General features: G+C 42.4%; 1 protein-coding gene across 1 annotated transcript; it reads left to right on the top strand.

The window, feature by feature from the left end:
* Positions 1 to 2,561: 2,561 nt before the first annotated feature.
* asns (asparagine synthetase) lies at positions 2,562 to 20,164 on the top strand. The gene is made up of 12 exons (XM_069175840.1): positions 2,562 to 2,649; positions 4,936 to 5,191; positions 9,122 to 9,359; positions 9,440 to 9,625; positions 9,728 to 9,829; positions 10,839 to 10,966; positions 11,791 to 11,917; positions 12,736 to 12,842; positions 16,046 to 16,146; positions 16,866 to 16,947; positions 17,069 to 17,224; positions 17,787 to 20,164. The coding sequence occupies exons 2-12, from the start codon at positions 4,943 to 4,945 to the stop codon at positions 17,994 to 17,996; spliced, it is 1,686 nt and encodes a 561-aa protein (XP_069031941.1). The 5' UTR covers positions 2,562 to 2,649; positions 4,936 to 4,942; the 3' UTR covers positions 17,997 to 20,164.
* The last annotated feature ends 380 nt before the right edge of the window (positions 20,165 to 20,544 follow it).

The raw sequence follows: 20,544 nt of genomic DNA on the forward strand, positions 1-20,544 counted from the left end.
TGGAGGTTAGTGCAACAGGGCAGAATTCATTAAAGCAGGATGGGGATGACTTCTTGGGCACAGGTATAATGGTGGTGGCTTTGAAGCACGTGGGGACGACAGGCTGGCTCAGAGAGGTGTGAAAGATGTCTGTCAGGACACCCTGAGCTCCTCCTCACATTCTTTCATGAGGGTCACATCATCATCATCATCATCATCATTTTTGGAAGCACAGTCTTAAGTTCTGCGCGGGTTGAAATCCCCGGCGAGAATGAGAAGTCCGTCTGGGTGAGCTGTCTGGTTCACTGATGGCCTGATACAGTTCACCGAGTGCCTCATTTCTGTCCTTGTTGGTGAGGTTGTGGGGGAATGTACACATCGACCACCAGAAAGACTGTGAATTCCCTCTGGAGGTAGAACGGTCTGCATTTTACGAACATACACTCCACCGGCGGTGAACAGTGTCCACAGACAGCCACAGCATCCCGACACCAAGTGTCGTTCATGTCGACAGCTGCTTCCTTTCACACCGCTCACGGAGCCTCCTCTTCGGGTCGGGAGCAGCAGTCGAGGCCGGTGGACAGGCGATATGAATAACTATGTTTAATACAAAAATCAAATCAACCATAAATTAACAACCAAAGAAATAAAGAATGTGGGTCCAAACTGCACTCTCAGGGAGGCTGGTGGAAAGTAAGATGTACAACAATTAAGCACCAGTGCGAACAAACTAATTGGAGCTAAACCAAACTGTTCAACAGCACTACAATATGCTGAAACTTAAAGAAACTCAAACAAAACATGCATAAAGACTGCCACCATTTTGTTCTCCGTGGCAGCCCAAATACAGCCACACTGGAAGGAAATGAAACAGAGAAACAGCCCAAACAATTTTGTATTAGAACAAACTAAAACCTAACAAATGGTGGAAAAAGAGCAGTGGCTGGCTTCTCTTAGAAGTATCTGGTAAAAGAACTTCCAGGCCTGAAACAAAGTCCTTCCCCTCGGTTGGAAACATGCAGGTACCTGGAGGCAAAATCACCACCAAAGGAAGGCCGGCCTCAGCTTGAGCTCAGGGTGCAGGAAAGAGGCCCAGGTGAGCTTCCTGCCTCCTTTCACAGCCTCTGTCCTCCCTTCATAGCCTCTGTCCTCACTGTCCTCCCTTCACAGCCTCTGTCCTCCCTTCACAGCCTCTGTCCTCCCTTCATAGCCTCTGTCCTCCCTTCACAGCCTCTGTCCTCCCTTCATAGCCTCTGTCCTCCCTTCACAGCCTCTGTCCTCCCTTCACAGCCTCTGTCCTCCCTTCATAGCCTCTGTCCTCACTGTCCTCCCTTCATAGCCTCTGTCCTCCCTTCACAGCCTCTGTCCTCCCTTCATAGCCTCTGTCCTCCCTTCACAGCCTCTGTCCTCCCTTCATAGCCTCTGTCCTCCCTTCACAGCCTCTGTCCTCCCTTCATAGCCTCTGTCCTCCCTTCACAGCCTCTGTCCTCCCTTCATAGCCTCTGTCCTCCCTTCACAGCCTCTGTCCTCCCTTCACAGCCTCTGTCCTCCCTTCATAGCCTCTGTCCTCACTGTCCTCCCTTCATAGCCTCTGTCCTCCCTTCACAGCCTCTGTCCTCCCTTCATAGCCTCTGTCCTCCCTTCACAGCCTCTGTCCTCCCTTCATAGCCTCTGTCCTCCCTTCACAGCCTCTGTCCTCCCTTCATAGCCTCTGTCCTCCCTCTGTCCTCCCTTCACAGCCTCTGTCCTCCCTTCCTTCCTGGGTCCTAGTGCCAGACTGGTATCTGCCTGTTCACACGTGTAGTGTGAACTTGGAAAGGGAGAAAGTACAGACAGGTGGACATGACCTTTAAAATGAAACTCTGCACAAAAGCTGATGCTATAAATGTGCAAAAAAGGGGTTTAATGGGGAACTTATAGTAAAAGAGATACACTCCACTTTTCATTTTAAGTTCACTTTAAAGCCCACTTAAAAACAACAACAAAAAACATCTTTGGGCAGCAGGATCAGCTGACACAAGGTTAAACATATAGGTGAGCTGCTAAACCAAGTCAAACTACTATTTTGTGACATACTTTATATGGAGACAAGCCACCTCTGTGTGATGCAATAAGACGGACTGTTGCATGCAGACACGCGGTTAACAGTGTAAACTGCCGATATTCAAATAATCTGTGCAAATAGCCTTCAAAATAAAAGTTCTTTCACCATATCTTTGTAAACTTTTTCTAGGGTATGAGCAAAAACAAAGACCTTACAATTTAATTTCAAGTGAAATGTAACATGTATATATACTCATTGCACTGGGACAAGTTTCCATTTAAAAAAACAAACAAACATTGCTTGCTTGCACATGGCTGTAGCGAGCTGCAGCACAAACACGATCAGATAATTATGTTCATTAAATACACTGCTTCTGTATGTCTACCGAGCATTGTTGACAGCTGCGTTTTTATTATTTTCTCTCGATTTTTACAAGACATCTTTATTAATGGCTCCATTGCTATTGCTCCCGGGTTAGTGCACTTTTATTCTGAAAAGTAATTTCAGTTCCGGTTACGGACTGATCGTGTCGCTCGTCTTCGCTTTACTTGCACATCGGTTGCATCAGTTCAGTCAAGAGTCATTCATACGGTCTTCGTCGGTACGGGAATCATTTAAAGAACACGGTAGGTGGATTAACTCCAACTACATGTCTCTGTCCTAAATTATTTGACATTCTCGTGAGGGGACCGACATGGTGTCTCTCTCTTGGCTATAGTTAGTAGCAAAATGTGGCTTGAAAGACTCTCATTTTAAAGTTTCCCTGAACATATGTTAACCTAAAAGTACCCACGTGTTTAACGGACGACCACTTCTTAATGAGTGAAGGTGTAAATGAAAGTTCGGTGTGAGTTTTAACCGCCATGTGCATCAGAGCTCAGAGGAAATGTGGCAGGATGTGCCACTCACGTTGCTAACCTCGACGCCCTGAAAGGGTGGATGATGGTGGGAATAAAGGTTGCACCAGTCAGACATTAAATCAAAAAGCGACACGTGGTCTATGCCGATTAAAATAATATAACGTAATCATGAATGAGAACTGCCTAACTGCGTTGTGAGTTGATAGCTATTACTTCTAGCGAAGCTAATTCTTGAATTAGTCGGATTTTGAATGGAGTATGGTGTAAAGTGCCCTCGTGGTTAGAGCACCGACACTAATGTTAGTCAGATGAACTGCACTGAACAGCTCTTACTACATCTGAGTGCTCTTCAACGGGCCACTGTGAATTAGTCTGAGCTTTGTACTTTGACTCGGCTATTTTATTGTTGGGTATTAATGTTTGATCTTTTGTTAATAAGCCCATTATTGGTGAAATCAAACACTTCTGCAGAACATCTTTAGAAACGATGACACAAAATGTTTAAGTCGCCTAAATAAAACAACAATTATTAACTTCATCCAGCGGCACAGTCAGTAGTTATCTAATCTATCAGCACATGCTTCACATGCTTCACATGCATCAGATGAATTGCGCCTCGCCGCCAGCAGCGGGGCGGAGACGAACAGCTGCAGTCAGCTCGGCCACTTCTGAGCAGCTTCAGTCTGAACTAGACTGAACAGGAAGTCACAGACAAACTCCTCCTAATAAAAGGGTTTCAAACTCGCATGTCACTTTTTATGTAGTCTCATATTGTTTTATTTATGACACAGGAGACCATTAATATATTGCACACGTAATCTGTGATCTTTGTTTACGGTTCAACCTCCAGTTTACATGAATTCTCATGTAAATCAGCATCTTATCAGTTAGTAGCTGTAGATAAATCAGATGAGCTGACAGGTCCCTCTGAAATGACATAAAGAAACCTAAAACATGAATGAATAGTAAAATCCTGGAAAAAAAAAATACAAGACAACTTTCATTACTCACAAGACAGTCACATCTGTACAGATGTTATTGTTCAGAATTCTCACATCCCATTTACCAGATGTTTTTTTTAGTTGTTAAATACTTTAGTTATAGAAATAAGTCAAATGTTAAACAATAGACTAAACTGTGATATATTGTGTGCAGTTTATTGATCAATAATTTGAATGTATTGATCCTCTCTGACTGATAAACGTCACCATCATCTACTACATTTATTCTGTTCACAGAATAAACCTTCAAAATCAGACAAATGCCATCTGAATCTCTCCTTTTAAACAAAAATAAAAGGTTTTGTAAAATGTCATATTTTTGAGGGAATATTTAAACCAATCAGTTGTGAGATCAGCTGAGAGCCAGCCGTTTCCCATCATGCCTTGATGCTGCACAGTTGAAGGGGAGCAACTGTGGCGTCTGGCTCCAAAAACTGCAGCCACTTGATTCCGGGACTTTATCGTTGCCAACGTTTAGGCGGGCGCAAAATCGAGTAGAAAAAAACGAAACAAAAAACAAAGCTGAACAGAACTGGCATGTATTCCACGGCGGACATCGGTGGTCAAGTCTGCGCAGGCCTGGCTCATCCTAAATACGCCTAATTACATCAACAGTGCTGCCTTCATGGAGAGTGGGAATTTTGCCAAACCTGGTGGCCGGATTATTAACCGCACTGTAATACAGAACAGGGTGTCTTGAGTTAGACTAATGCAACTGTGATGGATCCTGTTAAAATGTCAGCCGCCTCTGTCTTTGCACAACGTCAGTGTTTATAAAAGCTCATTGTGGCGCTCCTTCATCAAACTGTATTCTAGTTGCCAGTCATGTTCTTCATTTTAATATCAGTATTTTTGGAAATCTAAAGCTATCGAACAGTTCAGGATTTTTATGAAAATGTATGTTTTTGACAAATGATGCAAAGAAGTAGTTCTTGGCACTGGACTCCATGTACCTTGTACATATCTACACTTCAGATTCTTTTATTGTATACTTCTAACTTGGATACTAATCGATGATCTCTGCCTCTTTTTTCCTATGAATCCTCCACAGCTTTGAAATGTGCGGTATTTGGGCTTTGTTTGGGAGTGATGAGTGCCTGTCAGTTCAGTGCACCAGTGCCATGAAGATCGCCCACAGAGGCCCCGACGCCTTCCGCTTCGAGAACGTCAACGGCTTCACCAACTGCTGCTTTGGCTTCCACCGGCTGGCCATCGTGGACCAGCTCTATGGGATGCAGCCTTTGCGCATCAAGAAGTTTCCTTTCTTGTGGCTCTGCTACAATGGAGAGATTTACAACCACCACACAGTAAGACATGAAACAAACTATTCTAATCTTTACCCCAAGAAGTTGTCCTTTCACCAAACACTGTGCCCGCTGGTGGCAAGCGTTTCTCTCGACTTGGGTGCCCCACCCAGATAGATTCTCTCTTTGTCTTTGTCTCGCTCTGTGTCTTTGTCTCGCTCTCTGCATTATTACATCATTCACAACCAATTATTACAACCGTGTTTTCAGAAAAGTTGGGACACTGTAGAAAATGTAAATAAAAACAGAATGCAAGCATTTGCAAATCATGTGAACCCATATTTGACTGACAACATTTCAAATGTTGAAACTGAAAAATGTTGTTTTCTGAAAAATATTAACTTATTTTGAATTCGATGCCAGAAACACATCTCAAAAAAGTTGGGACAAGGGCACGTTTCCCACTGTGTTGCATCACTTCTTCTTTTTACAACACTGTGAATGTTTGGGAGTTGAGGAGACCAGTTTCTGGAGTTTTGGAAGTAAAATGTGGTCCCATTCTTACCTGATATAAGATTTCAGCAGATCTACAGTTCGGGATCTCTTCTTTGGAGAGTTTTAACCTTCATTTGTGGACGCAGCGATGAACTGTGTTCACAGACGATGGTTTTCACAAGTGTTCCTGAGCCCATGCAGTGATTTCCACTCCAGAATAGTGCGTTTTTAATGCAGTGCTGCCTGAAGGCCCGAAGATCACCACCATCCAATATTGGTTTCCAGCCTTGTCCCTTGTGTTCAGAGATTTCTCCAGATTCTCTGAATCTTTTAATGATATTATGAACCGTAGACGATGAAATCCACTAATTCTTTGTGGTTTTACGTTGAGGAACATTATTCTTCGATTTTGCACCATTTTCCCACACAGTCTTTTACAAAGTGGTGAAAATCTCCCCATCTGCACTGCTGAGACTCCGCCTCTCTGAAATGCTTTTTTTTTTATACTCAATCATGTTACTGATCTGTTGCCAATTCATCTAATTAGGTGAGACGTTCCACCACGTGTTTTTTTTTAGTTTTTTTTTTTAGCTGTACACAACTTCTCATTTATTAACCCTGTCCCAACTTTTTGGAGAAGTGTTGCTGGCATCAAATTCAAAATGAGCATATTTTTTTCAAAAAACAATAAAATTATATATTGTCTTTGGTCTATTAGCAATTAAAAATGGGTCTATGGGATTTGCAAATCATTGCGTTCTGTTTTTATTTCCATTTTCCACAGCGTCCCAACTTTTTTGGAAACATGGTTGTATAATAATGTGTATAATATGATTCATCTCATTCTACCATTGCCATCTGATAATGATCCAGTGTTTTGCTGCGTAGTCAGATGTCTCTACGCAGCTCATTTTTTCATTGCAGCCACCATTAATCTGACTGATTTATTGTTGTGACTTGATTTCAAACTTGCACTGATTCCTCTCTCTGAATGATGATCTCGGATACTCGTCATTTTTTTACTTTTTATTAACTCACCATGTTTGACAGCAGTTCTCAGCTAATTGACAGATTTTCTTCCAGCTTCACTTCTGCAGGAAAGTTGTCGTGAGTGTCTATGAACTGTTTTTTCACTCATGATTGTTTTTACTCTTTGGAAGCAAAACATGTTTGACAATCTGCAGGTTAAATTAGGCTAACCACACACTTTTACTGCTGATTGACTCTGAAAGACGAACTATAAACAGACTTGAAACTCCTGCTCACCTACCAACATTAATGCTGGGAACAACCTGCAATGAACACCAAGCAGTCAATTATTAGACAACACCCTCTTTTTCAGACCTTCCAGTCTGGTGTGGTCTCTCACCCCAGTGGAAGACATCCGTCTCTCAGCAGAGCTCCGGGATCGGCTCATTTCGTTGTCACAGTGGAAAAGCACATTATGTGACTGCTTGTGCCCAAACGACCTTGAAGATTAAATCTGTGATGCCAACATCTGCTCCAAGTCTCACCGTCCAAAATGTCATTTTAGATAATGGTGAAAACAAAGACGAGAAATGTATAAAAGACAAAAAGACAGGAAGTGAAGAGACTGTTTGATCAGACTGACTACTGCTAAAACATGTCTAGTGCAGAATAGCGTCGCAACGGTCTTTCACAGTATGATGGCAATCTCCGAAAATATCATGGGATATGGTATTTCACAATTATTTTTGTTGTTATTATTATTAAATTTGAAGAGTAAAAAGTCTCCCTTTTGTTAGTTTTCGTCACGGAGCCCTTGATGTTAAAAAGCAACGTCACCCCAGCAAGAAGTGCTGAGATGCTTTTTCACACCTTGATGTAGCGTTCCACTTTATACGGGAGATTCAAGCATCACAGTCTCACCATGACACATTACGAGTGTCCTCAGTTCAGTGTCAAGCTGTCCGACAGCTGTTGAGACATCAACCTGCCGGTGATGCAGGACGAAAAGTCAGTTTGGCTGAAAGGTGTTTTATTGGAACCTTTTGGTGTACAATAGTGAGGTTAAACAATAGTGAGTTAAACAATAGTGAGTTAAACAATAGTCAGGTTGAACAATAGTGAGGTTAAACAATAGTGAGGTTAAACAATAGTGAGTTAAACAATAGTGAGTTAAACAACAGAGAGGTTAAACAATAGTGAGTTAAACAACAGAGAGGTTAAACAATAGCGAGGTTAAACAATAGTGAGTTAAACAATAGTGAGTTAAACAATAGTGAGTTAAACAATAGTGAGTTAAACAACAGAGAGGTTAAACAGTAGTGAGTTAAACAACAGAGAGGTTAAACAGTAGTGAGGCTAAACAATAAGGAGGTTAAACAGTAGTGAGGTTAAACAATAGTGAGTTAAACAGTAGTGAGGTTAAACAATAAGGAGGTTAAACGGAAAGGAAACAGGGATTTTTTTTGGGGGGTCAGTTGGTGAGAAATCTTGCATTGCCAGACCGTCTCCTCTCTGAAAGGTCTTGTTGAATCTGCTATCATTCAAAGACAAACCAACAAAACCTGTGACTCTGCGATGTTTAGAAATTCTTTGACGTGTTAGAAATGTAAAAGAACGACCTCAATTGTGACGAGATGACTGATACTCTTTTGAAACCTTTCGCTGATCAAACAGGATAGTGTTAAAATATTTTAAACAGCGAGGTCAACCACATGTCGTTGCTACTCATTAGAAACAGCAACAGGGAAAGAGAGGAAGGAAAGAAGTCAAATGCAGCTGTTGGATTGTGGCACAGCTGTCGCAGGACTGTCAGACTGCCAGTGGACTCAAACCAACAGGCACATATTGAGGTTTTGGTGTTCTAGCAGGGAAGTCAAATTCAACAAGTTTTGTTAGACATTTTATCTTAACAACCAGTTGATTGATTGCCATTAAATTTAGTACAGGGAATCATTGGTTTTCTGTTAGATGACTTTCATGTTGCACCACCATCCAGTCACACTATCAGTTTGTCCTTTTGGTTTATTATCATATACTTGTAAGACTAATTAAAAACACTAATGTCCCACAAGCCTTAGCTGTCCATCAAGTTTAGTGCTAATTAGCAGATGGTGACATTATAAAATGGGAACAGAGATGGTGAAGATGGTAGACATCACGCCTTCTAAACATTAGCTGACGTTGTCATTGTGAGCATGACGACAGCCTCAGAGCTGCTCATGTGGTTTGTCCTGCCAATATCAGCATGTTGTTGTATTTCATATTACTCCATAATATATATGAATCTACATTCAAATTGGAGGGACTTTAAATGTTTGAATTTTTTTTTACAGTTCAAAATCTGAAAAAAAAAGAAAAAAAGAAATGACTTAAGGAACGTCAAAAATGATGAGATGACCTTTGGTCTCCGTGAGAATACGATGTGGAGAAAACGCTGCACACACCAGCATGACGTGAAACTTGTCTGTAGCCGTGTTTCTCGTGATGAAGTGGTCTGACGTATTTTGTCTGTGCTGTTTGTTCTTTCAGCTGAAGAAGCAGTTTGAGTTTGATTTCCAGACTAACGTGGACGGTGAGGTTTTGCTCCATCTGTATGAACGCTTTGGCATCAAGAAGATGGCTTCTCTCCTGGATGGTGTCTTTGCTTTCATTCTGCTCGACACCGCAAACAGAAAAGTCCATCTGGGAAGAGATACATACGGCGTCCGGCCTTTGTTCAAATTCCTGACGGACGATGGATTCCTGGCAGTCTGCTCGGAGGCCAAAGGTAATGGTTATTCCCACCTTTGTGAATCTGACTATTTTATAAGCTTGTTAATATTGCTGAACTTATTATTCTCTTCACAGGCCTGACAGACATCACCCATGCAATGGCCACCCCTGCCAACATCATCCCGTTTCTCCCCGGGCACTTTGAGGTCTTTGATTTGAACTCAAACGGCAAAATTCAGTCTCTTCAGATGGAGGAGTTTCACTGCTGCACACAGGAGCCGGCTCATGCGGAATATGACACTGTGGAACGAGTGCCTACAAGTAAGAAAATGGTTACCACTTTATTCACTGTTTACCACTTTATTCACTGTTTACACTTGGAGAGCTTGTTGTCAGACATGAAAAAAATGTATGTCCACGCAGGTTTTGACGAGGAAACTGTGAAAAGCAACATCAGAAACCTGTTTGAAAATGCGGTGAGGAAACGTCTCATGGCTCACAGGAGAATCGGTTGTCTTCTGTCAGGTAACTTCTGCCATCTACACATAAAACCAGCTTCTGTGGTGTTTCATTAAACAGTGACGTGACTTATACAGCAACGCCTTGTTTGGTTGGTACAGCTTGGATGACTGATGAAGTTAAAGGCAAGTTTTAGGCAGAAGCAGATCATTAAGGGCAAGCTAACTGCCCGTGTGAAAGGATTATTTTATCCAAACATAACAACATATAATATTCGCTCAATTAGAAATGACGTGATTTATTCATTTAATTGCTCATTCCTACTGGCAAATATGTTAATGTGCTGTATGTAAAATTTTGGGATTTACTATTGAAAATCAGTTGTTTTTTTTATTGCCAATTATTGTTTTTAGGAAAATATGTGCTCAATTTTGAATTTAATGCCAGCAACACGTTTCAAACAGTTGGCACCGGTGCATGTTTACCCGTGTTACATCACCTCTTCTTTTAACAACACAAAAGCAGTGATCAGGGCTGAAACACGATCGATGTGCAAGATATCCAGAAAGTTGCTCACATCCAGGCGGAGAGATGCAAAGTTTCCAACAACTAAGCTGGAAGTTCATGTGTCGGTGCTCCAGTAGGAAAGCAGCCTGCAGTCCACATACACAATCAACTAAATTATACAAACATGGCTTAACATTTAAAAGTGACCATGAACCAGCTGATAGTTTTGGGTGCGTTCAATAATTCAATGTAAAATGGTCACAGCTTCATGTTCAGACACTCAGTTTGAGTTTCATATCAGTCAGAGCCCCGTTCAGCATGAAGCAGTATAGATAACAGATGGACGGACGGACGGAGCGCTCAGCCGGGGGGGGGGGGGGGGGGGCTGCAGGTAAACTACTGCACAGCTACAATACTGTCAAAGAAAAAGTCCTGTTTAAAATGCTGCTGCTGTTTGCTACTCAAGAATGTTCATTTATAAAGCGTACATGACGTGGTGGTGTTTTGGTTGTGAGGGAAACACCGTGCATCGCATCAATGATGCTCCTTCATGTTGTGTGATCATCAGGTGGTTTAGACTCCAGTTTGGTTGCTGCTACGCTGGTGAAACTGGCACAAGAGGAGAAGCTGAAGTATCCCATCCAAACATTTTCCATCGGGTCAGATGACAGTCCGGACATCATCGCTGCTCGCAAGGTCAGTTCTTCAGGTCATGTAACGCATGCCTTCATGGTAATGCTGAGAGTCTGGGGTTAGTTATACTGGAATGGGACTTCACATTTTTATTTTCCCTGCATTTCATGACATGAAGTGTTTATGGCTTGCTGTGTTTTTATTCCTCAGTGTTGTCGATATGTTCATCGTTCCCATTCTTGTGAACACGATGTCTCAGGAGTGCCTTTACAAAATATTTTCATGTACATCATTTAAGAATTCAACAGCTAATTATGACATCATTTCAAACAAATATACAATAGGATGAAATGAAGTGATGACATTTTAAACCTGAAACTTCTAATGTCAACTTCACTGTGACATCAAACTGTTCTGCTGTAACTCAGGACCAGAAGGGGAGGATGGGGCTGCATTCCACATTTGGTTGGATACTGAATCAGTGACATTAATCTTGGTGACTGTACAGATCTTCTGTGCTGTTTGAAGCTCCCACGATTTCATTCTTTATTAGCCAAGCATGTGAACATGTACAAGGAATTGGACGCCGTGTTTGTTTCTGTCAATGACTTTACACACTAATGCAGTAAACCTAAAGCAGAACAAAAGCAACACAGCGTAAAGTCAAATCAACTTTATTTATATATTTGTAAGAACAAACTTAATACCTTTTATTAAATTCCTTTCATGTCTTCCCATTCTGATGAGGGTTGTAGCTGTGCATCACTTGCATGCAACAGGAGCAGTCTTTGAACTTACCGATCCATCCTAGTATGACTTAGCAGGTTGGTGGAGGCAGGAACTGAGAGGCAGCAGTCGGAGTCATCCGTTGGTTTGAACTTTGTCAGGTGGCAGCCCACATCGGCAGTGAACACCACGAAGTGAACTTCACGGCAGAGGAAGGCATCCAAGCTGTGGAGGAAGTCATTTTCCACCTGGAGACCTACGACATCACCACTATACGCGCCTCTGTTGGTGAGAACTGCAGGAAATCTATTGCATAAAGAAACGACAAAAATAGGGTGAAAACAATTATGGAAAATTGCAATTGTGGCCAATGGAAAATGTTTTATTAATAATTTGAACAAGTAATTTGGATTAAGTTAATTATGAAGTTGTGTTTCTTTTTTCACTTGCATACCAAGTGCTATACGTAACATTCAGTGCTTGAATAAAAGCATTTATACCTTTTACAGTATGTTCAGCTCAGATTCTACAGCGGTAGTTTAGGGTTTTAGTGCCAATTTGTACTTGCAGTATTTTGCTTAAAAAAAACTGCATTACACTCTGGGTTTAAATCCATGATTGTAATATTTACAGACAACTAATTCTGAAAAGTCAGGAAGAAGTTCAGGCACATGGTATTATACAATAATACTTGCCAAACGTTGTAAAACAATACGAGGCTTTTTCTTTTGGCTTGGAAGTTGTTTGTATTAGACATTTCATTATCATCCAGACTGTCTGAAAATTGGAGTTCTGTACAGTTTTGCTGACTGATGTGTTAACTGATGTGACAAATATATGTCGGAGAATGCTGCATCGGCAAATTCCTTTTCCTCCTGACTGGCTTGTTTGAATTGCCGTTAAATCCAGTGAGATTAGTTCAGAGAGGCCAGGTTTGGTAACATCTCATCTGTTTTCACGCTTTGAAACATACAATTGAGCATACAGCCACCTTTCGGCGAGTCCTTTCATTCGCTGTCGTCTTTGGGACGAAGTGTCGTGGTGGGTTTGTATCAGGGTGTGCTCTTTCTTTTCTCATGAACTACAATCTCTTTCTTCCACTGCAGGTATGTTCCTGATTTCAAAGTACATCAGGGAGAAGACGGACAGTGTGGTGATCTTCTCTGGAGAAGGGTCTGATGAGCTGACTCAGGGATACATCTACTTCCACAAGGCAGGTGCTGCAGTAACCGCTCCCTCTCACACTGGAGGGTAACCGGGCACATTTTAGGACCGATTACCCCTTTTGACAATCGCAGACGCATTCCTAATTCGAGGCTGGTCTGCTGCGATTATCTTCCCAAATGGTCTTGTTGTGCAAGGCGTTTACAGACATCATCTTCAAGTATTCCCAATTTTAAACTCCTGTACTGTAAAAGGAACATTGAGGGAATATTCAGCAGAATAACAGTAAGCTGACCGGGAAGCGTCACCATCCCGACAAGCCTAGAGCACAGTAATACTTCTAGAGAACAGCATCTCTGTGGCAGACTGTGTAAAAATGACAACATTTATAATGATCAGAGCCCCCCCCCCTCTCCCTGAGTAATAAAAAAATACACATTTACAAATCACATATAAGCCATGCTGATTTTTTTCTTCTCAGCTGACACTTCATCCACAGTTTTTTTTTTACTCCTTTTTCATTTTTGGGTGCAAAACATTAGTCTGGTGTTATAGTCTGCTCACATGAGGTGTACCCAGCCACTCTGAAAGGAAACCTTTCAGAGTCTGGTGGAGAACGTCCTCCTCTGCCCCTGCAGCAGGTGGTGGAGAGGGTGGTCAGGATGATCCAATATGGATAATAGTTTCCTCAGCGTCCTCCTCTCCACCACCTTTTCCAGGCTGTCCAGTTTGTAGCCAAAGATGGAGCCGGCCTTCTTAACCAGTTTGTTAAGTCTGTTGGTGTCTCCGGCTCCAATGCTGCCCCCCCCCCCCCCCCCACACACACCCACACACCCCCACCCACACACCTCTCCCCCCAAATATTGCATCTGCTGACTTGGCTGCAGCTCTCTCTTAACCCAGCTACGTGATATGCTGAATCAGCAGGTCTGTGCGGGCTTTGCATTCTGCCTGAGATGAGGCGAGGATCAACCAGTCATCCAAGTATGTCAGTGTCCTCACGCGTCTCCCCTCTCTGAGGACTCGCTGCTGTCTCGACACATTTGGAGCAGCTGCACGATGCTCTGGACCATCCGAACAGTGGACGAGTGGACACACTGTTCCTCTCCTGCTGTAAAGCGCAGACATTTCCTGAGTCGTTGCAGAATAGGAACGTGGAAATATGCGTCCATCAAATCTATGGATGTCCTAGGACGCCTAGCTGGATACATTTCAACATCGGTTTGATGGGAACTAGAAAATAAGAAGAGAAAAATCCCTTCTCTGCCTCCAACTGAAGAACTGTTGTTATTGCGCTCATGATTCAGGAGCGAGATATCTGCAAGATTACAAAAGTGGAGGTTGTCGGGAAAACTGAAATGCCCAACCGCTCCTCAGTGTTCTGTCCAGGTGGGAGAGGTCCGCATATATCATATATGGGTCATATAATTAGAACAAATAAAAAGATTTGTACTTAGCTCGGTGCAACTTTTCACTCAAAGAAAAAACGGAGCTGTTTAATCTGTAGAATACTGATTCATGGATCGTCAGCGATGCAATTTCAGTTTTAAAAGTGAAAAGGTTACGCTGCCTTTCGTTCTTCCTGTCATCAATAAAGGACAGCCATCTTGTTTGATTTACTTTTATTGGAATTGTCAAAGTGCGTGTGGGCCTGGTGTTGGTGTTCGCTGAGCTCCACATGGCAGCCAGTCGATTGTCCCGTACAGAGTGAGCTCAGGAAGGCACATTAAAACCACAATTACCACATTGTACAAGATTCAAAAAAAATCACACCATGTCTGCCAGTTTTAATGAGGAAATATGCAAGAAATTTTGATTTAAAACATCAGAAATGATCCACAGGATGTCACAAAACATCAACGCTGCTATTTCTTTCTGTGTTTCGTTCCAGAGACATGTCCTCGGGGTAGCATGCTAACCGCTAGTCCGGCCCATCCTGTCCTCTAATACCACTTTGTACCACAAGATGGTGCAGTGACTCACTGCAGCTTCCAGTCAGGGAGTCCAACATATGGAAGAAGTGGTTTATTCTAATGCCATAACAGAAGTAGAACATAAGTTAGCATTAATGCTGCTCTCCACCACTGGAGACGCTCAATCTGCAATGTTCCTTCTAGTTTGGTGAGTAAACAGCTGTTAAAGGCAGCTGGCAGTATAACATCAGGATGTTCTGACTCAGGCACACTGAGACAAACCACTGAGCTGAGGGCCAACTGCCTGAAACTACAGTGACTTACTATCACATCCAAACATCCAAAATGAAATCCAATTCTTACAAATGACATATAAAGATGAACTCCGCCGGCTGATAAACAACAACTGGTGCACTGCAACAGCGTTGTAGGTGGAACGAGTATGTCGACACTGTTCGGATCCCAGGAAGTACTCCACTGTCTTCACTGTCCTGTATGTGATTGAGGTGCCACATGACAATAAGAAGTTGAAGCCAAAACTGTGATGGCCAACATTTCAAAGTTGAAGAACACAAAAAGAAACAAGAGTAAAGTTCAGTTATTTGACTGAAGTCTGCTCTGCGGCAGTAAAACCATGTTGGGAAAATCATTTTACTTATTTAAGAAGTGGAAGTCACTAAACGTCCTGAAGGGAGCGTGTATACGACAGCAGCTGGAAATCGTGTCTTTGCTGACCCCAGTGGATACATGTCTTACTTTGCTGCAGTGATGGAGAGCAACACTTTAGGGTTTTTTGCTACATTTGCCTTTATTTGAAAGCACATTGTAACATGCAACTTATGGCTTGTGGTGAATTAATTTTGGGGATGCAGTCACATTTGGACTCCGTGGACTTGAGAGCATATAGGCAGAACATGTCTTACTAAAAACTGAAATTAAATCTTAATTAAATATTACATTTTTGCATTAAAAAAAAAAAAAAATCTCATTTGAATCACAATTTGAACTAGTAGTGTTTAACTTGAATAATTGCATTGAGAAAGAGATTTTTTGGGGGAAAATTAATTTCCATAGACTTAAAACTAAATGTTAAATTCTGAAATTGAATTCTTGGTAATACAAGACTGAATATCAGCCTGAACCAAGTCACCTGTCTTCAACCTGGAAAACGTAACGCTGCCAAGTGCAGACTTGTGTCATGTGAGGAGCGATACAGGAATGCCGTGAGGTCAGACCTGTTAAGATTGATCGAGAAAGACCGACGTGTCATACCGTCATCGGATTAACATGAAAAGATTGTTTCAAAACAGAAGGTGACAGAAGTGTTTTCCTCCTCCAGGCTCCAAGTCCGAAAGTAGCGGCCGAGGACAGCATTCGTCTGATGAAGGAGCTTTACCTGTTTGATGTTCTCCGTGCTGATCGCACCACCGCTGCACACGGGTAACACCCCCCCCCCCCCCCCCACACCACCGCAGCCATCTCCTAAACATCAGGCTGGAAACACTCCAAAAGCAAAATATGCCCTCCATCATGGCCATACGACATAAATCAGTAAAAGACATGTAGACCGTTCACTGCTAGAAAATGTTCTCTGCAAATTTGACCTGCAGTTACTTTGGATTTTTTTGTGGGATTCAACCATTTTAAATATTAATTGTCACTCAATAATTTCGTGTTGATGAAAATAACAAAATGAACACTCCTGCCTTTCTCATTCTGATCTGTTCCATGAATGCATTACTTTTTGATTTGATTCAATAAGGCAGTTAATTAATTGGGCAGAACAACACAGACATGATGACCTCCGATCAGAAATGACACGAATGAATGTTGTGTGACAGCTGTCAGAAATGACAGTTTTCAGTAGCTTCCATCTTTAATTTGACCAATGGAAAAAAAAAAGTCTTCATGAAGAGACTCAACAGTAAAGTTAATAACTCATTATAATTAGAGCAACATGTTTAATATTGCGCCTGCAGTATCAGTCTGCAGAAATAAAGATCAAACAAGGTAACACTTATTATTATTATGTAAATAAATGACAGTTGATAACAATGGAGAGATGCTTGGATAGATTACTGTGATCTTTTGATTAATTATGGTCTTTGTCATCCATTTCTTTTGTGTCTGCTCATCTGGTGATTCTTTCTATTTTTCAGTCTGGAGCTCAGAGTGCCTTTCCTGGACCACAGATTCACGGCATACTACCTCTCCCTGCCAGAGGAGATGAGGATCCCGAAGGTCAGCTGATCTGTGCAGCTACCGTAGCCTTAATCTCACTGTAGAAAACATAACGTGATCTCTGGAGGACGTGTTCATGCATTGCTTGGTAATATAAGTTTTATATGTCTTGTGAAAGCAGCATGACGTGGAGAAGTACCTTTTGAGGGACTCCTTCAAAGGTCTCAACTTGATCCCTGATGACATCCTGTGGAGGCGCAAAGAAGCCTTCAGTGATGGCATGATGTCTCTGAAGAAGTCCTGGTACACCTGCCTGCAGGAGCATCTGGAGTCCATGGTACGGGTGATGTAGGAGCGGGACCGAAAAGTACATTTGAAATGGTCTTTATTAATGTAGAGCCTTTTTAACTTCACGCTCTACAAAGCACCTTACAATGTTTTCCATTTACCCATTCACACACACACACACACACACACACACACACACACACACACACACACACACTTATTTACATTTAGTTGTACTGTAAGGTGAAGTTCTTCCATACTGGCTTCAATCCCCCCCCCCCCCCCCCCCCCCCCCCCCGAGGTTGTTGCTGCTGGTATTGATCCAGTTGGTTTAATTCCAAACCTCAACATATAAAAAAGGACATAATTTATGTCTCACTGATGCCCACAGTTATTACATCCTTACACCCATATGGCTAAGAATGATGTGGGTAGGTCTGCAGGCAGTCTGTGGACTCTCTGCAGGTAAAAAGTCAAATATTGTTTTTAATACATACTTATCCAGCTCGTATAGAAAACTATTTTATGTGCGGCCCCGAGGAGTCCAAGCCTGCGGGCTGAAACAGTCGGTGCTGCCGTCTCCCAGATTGTGAGCTGCCGTGTGTTCTCAGGTGAACGATGACCAGATGGAGAAGGCTCACAAGACGTTCCCTCACAACCCTCCACGCACCAAAGAGGCCTACTACTTCAGACAGGTGTTTGAGAAGAACTACCCGGGCCGAGCTGAGTGGCTCCCCCACTACTGGATGCCAAGATGGATCAACGCCACCGACCCATCAGCCCGGACCCTCTCCATCTATAAAGCTGAAAAAGACCAGTGATTGATCAAAACATCAAAACATCTGGGTGCCTGCGTGTGTCCGTTAGCAATAATTCAAACTGTTCTAAATGTTTGAAACTTGCATTTCCTTTTTTTAGTTTCCCATTTTAACGTTCCTCTCTTGACATTGATTAATCCTCCAGAAACTCACCTCTGTTCATCTGAATTACATGTTTATAAGGTTTCCCCAAGAAAATGTTGATCTTATGTCTAAAGTGGCTTAGATGTACAGCAACTCTACAATTTTGCCTTCGTTCAGTATGTGTGGATGTAGTAATATGCACCCCCCCCCCCCCCCCCCCCACACACACACACACACACACACACACACACCTCACACACACACTCAAAGCAACTTGACAGGATTGGCTCCTTAGATATGTGACACATGAAATTCTGGCCGTGTTATTGTTATTGCTGCCCATATTTATGTCTTCATAGACACGTTAACAATGTAGTTTTCACTGGAGAGGGTGTGTGGGTCTGTGATGGGGGTCTGTAATGGGGTGTGTGTGTCTGTAATGGGGTGTGTGTGTCTGTAATGGGGTGTGTGTGTCTGTAATGGGGTGTGTGTGTCTGTAATGGGGTGTGTGGGTCTGTAATGGTGTGTGTGTCTAATGGGGGGTCTGTAATGGGGTGTGTGTGTGTGTGTGTGTGTGTGTGTGTAATGGGGTGTGTGTGTGTGTGTGTAGTAATGGAGTTTGTCAGACAGGAGATGGCGCTGTACTTTGGGAGTTCTGGTCACTTATAAAAGAATAGTACAGTTGTCTTCTTACTGTCCACAGCTGCCTGTAGCGTCAAATCCTCGTCCCCATTTGAAAGCACCAAGGCTGATGCATGTACACCAGCTGCAGCTTGGTGGGACTTACCAAAGGCGCTTTCAAAATATGTCAATGAAAGTCTCTGCTTTTGTATGGAATATAAAAATCAAACCTTGATGTTAAGCGGTGGAGTGGAAAGTGCAGGCCGGCAGCTTCATCCCTATTTGCTGCATATGTTCAGCACGAGGACTGGAAGAGAATACACTTTGAGTTAAAACAGGGCTGGGTTGTGTTAACAGCTATATTGATGTATTATAGGCATATCTGTTTCATGAATGAGACAGAAGACTAAAAAGCGCACATAAAAGCATGTCAGATTATGACTTCCTGGAATCACATGAAGAGGCAGAGAGCAAAATAACACGTTGAAGCAACCGGTTTGTCATTGTTTGGGCTGAGTTTGTCTTGATAAAGATTCTGTTCATGCCCTCTTTATTCATAATGGATTTCTTATTAGAAGCCACGCTTGAACTGCTGCTTTCAATATGGGATGAACTCCTTCTCTGGACCCAGTGCCTAGTCCACAGATACAACAAACACCAATTAATGCAGTTCAAGCCACCAATTTGCAATATTATTCATAAAACCTGTGGCCCCCCCCCCCCCAAAAAAGTTGAAAACGCTGGATGCTGCGATTCAATCTTTGTCAGTGAAATCAAGTCAATAGTTCTGAAGTCTGTTTGAGACTAATGAGAGAAATAGAAAAGCTGCACGCAGTTAAACATCAAAACAAACCGCATGTCGGCTGATTGGCAAAAACAGTCCGATCCGGTTTCCGGTGAAGTGGTCTGATCATGAGAATTAGGCGACGAGTCTCATCGGAAATGAGTCCGTGGCTCTTTAAGATAAGACTCACCAAACATGTTAAAACCCTGGCGGAAGTGATCATGTATGTTACGGCTGCTTTGTGACTGCAGATACAAACACGTGCAGGGAGCTGGAGGAGGTCGAGGCTGCAGATCGTTGTTTTTACAGCGAAATCTGACAAACTCCATCAAAGTCCATAAATGAATACTCGTGTAGTAGTTTCGATCAGACTGATGTGTCTGATGTTTTATTTAATGGACCAGGAGACCGATGATCGATCAGTTAACACGTCATCATCATCACCTGCATGGAGTTTGGTATCCTGCCATGATGGTCAACGGTCCTGTTGCGCAGGCTTTTCTGATGTCAAAATAAATCACTCATTTTTATTTTTAAGGGGCACAAAACTGATTGTGGGCTGCTGTGTTGATGCTGTCTGCTGCTTCAGCTCTGCTCTGGAGATGTTGGGCGATGACCGAGTCTGCAAACCGTTTATTGTTGGGAGTTTGGTGATCAACAAATAAAGTGAATTTCCAGATAATTGACTGTATTTCTTCACCCCTGGTTCAGTTTTTAGGATGTGAGATTGAACTGCGTGAAGGGAACCGTACTGCAACATTAAGAACAAATATATTATTAGTAGCTCAAAAGAGTTTATTGCCAGACTTTTGTATCGGGCTGCATTATATTTTCAGTTGTGTAGTTTTGTTCTCTCCAGAACTGAACCATTACCTGTTTCTCACTTTCTAGAAATAGCGTTATTATGCTACATGCTCACTGCAACTAAACCAGATTCACCTCCCATGCGCTGTTGCAGTACCTCTGTTTGACCACTAGAGTCCACCCTTCCTTCACACGTAAAGATTCACTGAGCAGCACCAGGTTCTTTTTTTTTTTTTCTCACAAGGAATTCACGACTTG

Source organism: Embiotoca jacksoni, unplaced genomic scaffold (assembly GCF_022577435.1).
Source record: "Embiotoca jacksoni isolate LCO1_2020_lvr unplaced genomic scaffold, fEmbJac1.0.p SCAF_7, whole genome shotgun sequence".
NCBI lineage: Eukaryota > Metazoa > Chordata > Actinopteri > Embiotocidae > Embiotoca > Embiotoca jacksoni.